Source organism: Mytilus galloprovincialis, chromosome 1, assembly GCF_965363235.1.
Source record: "Mytilus galloprovincialis chromosome 1, xbMytGall1.hap1.1, whole genome shotgun sequence".
Classification (NCBI taxonomy): domain Eukaryota; kingdom Metazoa; phylum Mollusca; class Bivalvia; order Mytilida; family Mytilidae; genus Mytilus; species Mytilus galloprovincialis.
Genome location: NC_134838.1, coordinates 110,181,879 through 110,189,894, shown reverse-complemented (window position 1 = coordinate 110,189,894; position 8,016 = coordinate 110,181,879). Strand labels below are relative to the sequence as shown.

Sequence of the window (8,016 nt, the reverse complement as noted above, 5' to 3'; positions counted from 1 at the left end):
ATTTTTACTTAGAACCCGATTTTTTCCAAGAATTTTCAATAGAATTAACGTTTGATGCTTTAAATATCCTTGTCAAGGTTTGAAACACCGATGTCGTGTTCTTTTGTATAGCAAACGTAAAATGATGATTCCTTTAACATGCACAGTTTAGCCTGAAATTCAACAACAACAGGATTTCAAAAGAACAAGTTATTACTTAAGTAGCTTGACGTACATCAAATAATATGATAAGATAAAACTAAACAAAACAACAAATGTTTCAATGACTATATCAACAGTTTTATTCAAAAGATGACAACAAAATAAAAAAAATACAAATTATAAATTACTTCTTGACTGCAAATCTAAAAGGACGGCTTTTGAAGTTTACAAACAGTGTTTGTTTTTTTCTTCAGTATTATAACAATCATTTATCACAGATTTTTAATAAGGACGGATATAATATAAACATTAGACTTATCACAATTGAAATGTGTGTTTGAGGTCTCTGTTTTATCTTATTGACAAAGCAAAAAAAATGCACACAAGATGGTGAGTGCACCATTTTATACATGATTCATTAAGTTTTTGAGACATGAATGTAGTGAACTTAACATTCTTAAACAATAAATGGAAGGTAACAGAATAGCAAGTGGGCAATTTTATTCAAATTTTTCCAACAATAAAGGCTGTTGATTTTAAATCTCGCAAATTTCACTCAGCATTTTATATTGAAAAACAGTTATGTAATAGTTTTAATTTCTAAAATCTTTGAACATATTTGAAAAGTGGCATGAGCTCCTTCAATATAAAAAAAAGTCAACAAAAACTATTTCCATGTATGATATTTAAAAAAGGCAATTTCAAATTATCACAGTTATTTCAATAAAAATGTGCATTTTCCTTAAAATATATTTTTTAATATATATTCTACACCATTTTATATGTCAACCATTACTATGTGTCATTTAAAGTACCATAAAGTAAAAACATTGTGATTTTAGTTTTTTTCACATTTGAACTGTTCAACCGGTTTTAATTAAAAAGAGAAAAGATCATATACGATCCTAGTTTGCCATTAAATACTCCATTGGACACAGAAAATGAATAAGATATTTAAACTGTAATACAGAAATTCATTCATCCAAAAAGTGAATTTTCTTCTGTATCATACAATACCTAACATGTTAACACTTGTAGCACATTTATAATAAAAAAAGACAATATCATTTTAAAAACACAGAAGATATATGTCAATGACATTTAGGGAAGAAATTGCAAAGGGTGAAACATTGAAATTTGATTGATTCAAATATAAACACTTACTAATTATCATGCTGTTCTTTTGAGGGTCCCTGTCATGGCAGAGGTATAGGAATAATATTGCCGGAAAGATTTAATAGAAAACTACGATAAATTACATGAACTTCTATAAAATTACTTCACAGTATATTTCTGGAAATTTGTAAAACTGTATTTCATTTTGGGTATACCAGCTACGGACTTGTTTGATTTCAAGTTCCTTCTTGATTTAGAAAAATATTAATTTAAATTTGCATTAGAAGTTCTGAAATTGTGAAATATACAACATGACAATCACGATGATGCTAATGATGAAGGCGTTTAGATACCTATGTATATATATATAGTATGATAATGATTGCACTTGAATATTGTTCATTTTTTTTAAAGATAGGAAAGAGGAGTATGTCTTTAGAATAATATAGAAATAGAGACTCCTATCTCAGTAGGCACTATTCATTTGAAAATGTAAAATATTGTTTTAAGTTCATAACATGGAGACATGTATCATTTTATATGAAATCAGTATTCTTCATTTAAATGAAACATAACATATATAATATAAATTGAAACAAACTTCAAATTTAATTTGTAGTCTATTTGATTGTTATATGGAAAAAAATGTCTGTCCAAAAAGCAAAAATATGCTTGAACAGAAAATGTTTATGCTGACAGCTTGATTGTTAATTTAACATCTATCGTCTTTTCTTCCTTCCTTTTGACTGTTTCGCTGCTCCCGTCACTGGATCTTCTTCCTGTTTTCCGCCTGTAGATTCTACTTCTTCAATCATTCCCTTTGCCTAGAAAAAAGACATTTGTTTGAAGACACATAAAATACTTTATATTCATAAAACTTAGGTTATATAAACCAAATCAATCTAAGTAATCAAAATATGACCATGATCAGTGGAAAATATTGCGTGCATATGAAGACGATAACAAGATATAAGCCTCGGTATAACAGCTGAGCTGTATTTCTAACATTTACAGTCCGCAGGAAGACATTCCACACTATAGTTGGAAACATGGCTTTGACTCCGAGTTGACAAGTATTTGCTCTTACTCCTAAATGCTGCGTGTTTAGCGTAGAATCGCATCATGCAATTCTCAAAGTGTTGTTTTCATTTCTTTCTTGCAAGTTTAGGTTGAATCATAACATGATAAGAATACTAACCCAGACAAAGAACGTTGCTGCACCAGCACTGACATCTCGTATATGTTCGAGAGTGTAATCTGCAATAACCTTTTTGGACTGTACAGCTGCGGCTAAGAAACAATCCTTGGGATCAAATTTCTGAATCTTTCTCATGACAGATTCTCGTCCAGTTTTACCCAGAATGCTCTGGCATGTTCTCCACACCTGAAATAATACAATATGATAATCAAAGTTACCGAGTACCCTAGTACAAGAACTTGTTCGAATGTATATGACTATGTCATGTTAAATTATTATGAATCCTTTTATCAACCTCATTTATTTTCAAAGTCTTAGAAACTTTAAGCTATATAATTACAGATTCATCAAGCTTTCATACCATAAAATAAACTACAGTACTCTAACATTCGTTCGGATGTTGCAGCCAGTTATACATAAAAATAGAGAGAAACCGAGTGTATATGAAAGGAAATAAACTCTCACCTTAACTTCTTTCATTGGATGTCCTAATAACAAAAATGCTCCCATCAGTGACTGATGTACACCCTCTGGTGGGTTAGAATAGGTCCTGATCTCAGCAATAGTCTTCTGGTCCATGTTCAGCACTGAATGACGAAGTTTTTCTATTCTAGCTAACTGGTCACGGAGTCTTTGTGCAACAACTATTTGTAAGTCCAACTGATTGTCAAAGTTGGCTGCCTTTGCTCTAGCCAGTGCTTTATCAATGGCATCCAGTTCTCTCCTCTGTGCTGCGTTTTGCAGTTCTGAAATAAGGAACCACAATTAAAATCGCTGATTACATTGATATGGTTCACATATTGCGTATGTGACCAATGGGATAAGTATATTAGTATACAAAATAAATAACTTGCAGCACCCATTTTTGGTAAATGATACCAAATGTTTTAAAAAACAATCTCTTTAACTGACATATAAAGATCTTTTGCAATGCTAAGTTCTATATAAATAAAGTTGTTTTTCAATTAATATTTCATTGAATATTAATAAAATAAAATATGACATTTTCAGTCATAATTTATTTATTTAGTATATTCATCTTTTCTTTTAGTATTTCTTAACATTTGATTAATGTTTCTTACTTTCTGAAATAACCAAAATGTTGTCGCATATATTACCTTCTTTAGCTTGAAGAAGTTCCAACCATCTTCTAGCCTTTTTAACAGATTCATCGTCTTTGCCTCCGGCACTTTCGTACATTGCAATTGCCTTCTCTAGAGAATATTGATCTTTCTGTTGCATTGCTCTTTCCATTAATTTCTTGGCATTTCGTCGCTGCTTTTCGTCATCTGGTAAATCTTTATTATCATTATCATCGACTAATTCTTCCTCTGATTCCGGTTTCTGTAGAAGTTGTTCCATCAACATCTTGGCGTCATCTTTGTACAACTCTGAAGCTGGTTTTCTATTGATTTGGTACCTAGCCAAATGTAAAAGAACACCTTTGGCATCCCTTTCATATATATCCATCATGTATTCTCCAAAGTCTTCAAGTTTAGTTAGGAAAAGTTTAAGTCCGTCTTGCTCCATCAATTTAACTGCGTCATTGTCTGGAGAATCATCAGCGTGTCGTCTGTGGAAACAAGCGACTACATTGTCGTAACCAGTTGGAGCGGGAATCAAAATTTCAGGCTCGGATGTTTCAACAGTCTCTGTTATAACGGTTGGTTCGCTGTGGTCGTCCTTTATTAGATCCGCCTTCTCCTCGTCAATAGCATGTCCGTCAGATTCTATCAGGTAAGAATGCACATTATAAACACTTGACGGATTGCCCTTCTCCCGAGCAAATATGTTGAGAGAATACTCTCCCTCAATTGGCATGTCCATATCAAATGTCCAAGTACCATTTTTATTTGTAGGTTTAACTATCATGTGTTTCCTAGCGTTTGGATCTTGACTATGTATTTCACACACAAGTTCGACGTCGTTTCTAGCTTTAAAGGTGACAGATGCTTTGCCGTCCTTAGTAATTACTGAGCCGCCCGGATTACTGATTGCCTTTACTCCAAGTTTATCAGCTATGGATTTCTTACCGATCTTGCCATCCGTGATATTCGGGAATGGTTCGTTAGTTCCCTTTTCTATGTATTTGATCAGGTAGTTCAAGACATTCGATGCATCTCCGTCTTCACCTTCGTCATTTGCATAAAGTTTCATTGCATATTCTCCATCCTGTGGTAGACGTAGATGAACTGTGAACTCACCATTCTCCTCTCTGATTACTGCGTATTTACTTAGTGTAGCCTCATCAACAATAGCATTTTTAAGAAGTTGGTGAAGACGGACATCTTTGTGTGCACCAAGTTTGATATCAACCCTTCCATCTTTTGAAATAATAATTGCTCCATCGTGCGATTTAGCTTTAAGACCTGCGTTCTTGGCTTCAACGCCAGGACCCCATCCAATTTCTGGACAATCTGGTAACGGCATACAGTTCTTTTGAGGGTCAGAACATGAAATCAGGTATGTACAACAAAGATCAAATACATCAGATTCTCGCTCATCTAACCCAAAAACGTCCATCTTAAATTTACCAGCAACCGGAAATCGTAATGCAAATCTTAATAAATCGGAATTATGCTCGAACATTACAAATCTTTCAAGAGACAGATTGCCTCCATCCAATCCACTCTCTGCTCGATTTTGATATAACATGTATTTAAATCTGAAGTATTCACTTTTCTCTTTAGGCAATCCAAATTCAAGTCCTACTTCTCCTTTGGTTGCAGTTAACATACATTGTTCTTTAGTCTTGTCTGTGTAGAACATATCAAGATAATAGAATCTTTCACGGATATAAGTATGATTCTCAAATTCAGAAACAGTATGCGGCTTCTCCAGAAGTTGCCATGACTTTTCGTCAGGAAAATGTGTCCATATTAACTGGTCAGGGTCAGGCAGGAAATAAAACTCATTAACTCTGTGTTGTGTTTCTCCTTCAGAAGTTTCTTCGTCATCCTGGGTCACGTTACCATCGGTGTCCACTAAAGTCCACTCGCCTGACTTTTTACCAACAACACATGCAGAGGCCCAGAAGGCATCGATAAAGCGCCATTCGCCATCAATATATACGGCATTCCATTGAGCACCCATCATTTTACGGTCTACTTTACTGCCTACTTCATATGCTGCACTCTTGTTCATACCGCTGATAATTACACAGGCTATTCCTGCCATTCTGTCAAAATATATGAGAGGATTTATATAGAATACAGCGATAAATGTTTATCAAAATAATTGTCATGCATTTACAGTGTCAATTTAAGAGACCGAATTCAGAACAAGCAACTGCTGGAATAACATTCATTTTGGTACGAGCAGGAACAAAGAAAAAGTATTGTTTGTTATATGTTAAAGTGTGGTTATATAACTGTTTGTCGCTTTTTTATACTCATATTTATCTAAAGAAAAAGAACGGCTCCTATAATTGCTAACATCAACTTCATTTGAACTATGGTGGATGGTTGACCATTAGCAATCATACAAAATCTCCTTATTTTCATTTTTGATATTATTTTCTCACTAGGTGCACTTAACTATAAGATAGTAATATATATAGAATGAAATTCAAAACAGTGTAGCTGTGGCCATTGATTGACACATTAAAATCATCCATTGACTGGGACAATTTACGTGAACGTTTGTCTGTAACGACCACTGTTCACGACGTACCTACGATAGACATTTAAACTGTGGGGTCACCAAAGGTTTCTTAACGCCTTTAATTATAAAATAATTCGAAAAATTAATCAGGAATAACCTTTGTGTTTTGATTTATATAATTGATATAAATCAAAATATCGTGTTATTTCTGATTAATTTTTCGAATTACTTTATTTAGGTGTTGAGAACCTTTGGTGACCCCATAGTTTAAGTGTCTTTAAAAAGTACATAGTGAGCATTGGTCGTTACATACAAACGTTCACCTAAATTGTCCCAGTCAATGGATGATTTTAATGTGTCAATCAATGGCCACAGCTACACTGTTTTGAATTTCATTCTATATTAGGATATTAACGCAGGCCTTGTAAAAGAAGTTATACGATGTTACACTTACTGACAGAGACCGGACACAAGATGGGCGTGGTTACCCATGTTCTTTTGGATCTTTAAAAAGTATTCCAGAGGTGAATGCGTAGGAGGGTCATTTTCTGTTTTCAGACTGTACACATCTACAGACGAGACCCATCTGAAAATGGCACGAACTTTACACATGTCATCCCATTCTGGATTCTTTGTTAAATATGCTATCAACTCTTTGAAGGTACCCACAAGTAAATTGGGCGGTGACTGAAAGTAAACACAAAGAACATATAGTGTATTTGAGAATTTTGATAAAGGAAAATATAAAATCACAGTGCTCTTGGATAATATGCATCAACATTGAGCGAAAGATTATGTGAATAATTAACAAAACTGATGTGCATGACTCAGTATGTATGTATAAATAAGTAGATAGAACTCGTCTAAACATCAACCCAACAATATTAGATTAGTAGATAGCATATTTATTTAACTGATTACACTTCCAATACAATTTGCTTTCAACAAACAAAGTAAAAGAACCCTTTATTTTCAAAAACATTGTATATATTTCTATCAAAGTAAAAATACAGCTCTGTAAAATCTAGTCAATCTCTTACTTTCCATGAGTCAATGTCCTTTCCCCCTGGATCAAAACCAATTTTTTTTTACAAATTTTAAATGACTGTTCGATAAAAAAATATGTTTGGTGAATGTGCATTAACACTTATTTCTACAATTTACTGGAAAATAACTATATATACAAAAGGAGTGGCGCTATTATTGCTGTCAATCTTGTTAGTTATATCAAAATCATTACTAAGAAAACTAGTATTTACATTTAGTGAATAATCGTCAACATGTGTATATTTTGATAACTGGAACACATCAGCTTTCCGTCGTTTAGGGGGACATGGAGGAGGAACTTGTGGCTTTGATGGCTTTTTTTCAGGTGGCCTTTCTGTTCCTGTTGTTTGTGGTCTTGAGTCCTGCAATAAATAAAACAATGTTTTTCGTTAAAATCCTAAACCAACAAGCGTATAACATAACAAAATAATAAATTACAGTATCATAGTTTACAGTTTATTTTCAACTAGAAATTTTATAATCACTCAATATCTTAAAAGTTTTTCAAATTTTAATCCTTGTATTTGTTGTTCAGATCTTAATATGTTGTTAAGGTTTATATGCAATCATATATGTCGATTTTTAAACATTTCATACCAAATTCACGACACGTTACCATAAAGATTTAATTTACACGTCATTTTTGTAAAAAACTGTTTTATCATGAATATGCCCATTTGAAATATTTAAAACATGCATTCAAGATCTAACGCAGACACTTAAGCTAACACAGGACATGCTTATTTTTACAATAAACACATGGTATGATATGAACACGAACCACTCTAAAATTTGAATTGATGAGAAGCAGACAGTCAAATTAATATCCTGATCACTAAAAGGATCTCTAAGTCCTTATTCTAGTGCAAGTAGATACGGTAAACGTTCGGGTGTTTTTCCATTAAACAGTC

General features: G+C 33.2%; 1 protein-coding gene across 8 annotated transcripts in view; it reads right to left on the bottom strand.

The window, feature by feature from the left end:
• Nucleotides 1–257: 257 nt before the first annotated feature.
• Nucleotides 258–8,016, bottom strand: part of LOC143050965 (uncharacterized) — a 33,116-nt gene continuing 25,357 nt past the window's right edge. For all 8 annotated transcript variants that reach the window (XM_076224089.1, XM_076224068.1, XM_076224061.1 and 5 more), the window contains 6 exons: nt 7,318–7,467; nt 6,513–6,745; nt 3,574–5,633; nt 2,921–3,201; nt 2,456–2,641; nt 258–2,081 (listed from right to left, as the gene is read on the bottom strand). In XM_076224089.1, coding sequence (XP_076080204.1) covers nt 1,977–2,081; nt 2,456–2,641; nt 2,921–3,201; nt 3,574–5,633; nt 6,513–6,745; nt 7,318–7,467 — 3,015 coding nt within the window. In that variant the 3' untranslated portion in view covers nt 258–1,976. The remainder of the gene's footprint in view (nt 2,082–2,455; nt 2,642–2,920; nt 3,202–3,573; nt 5,634–6,512; nt 6,746–7,317; nt 7,468–8,016) is intronic.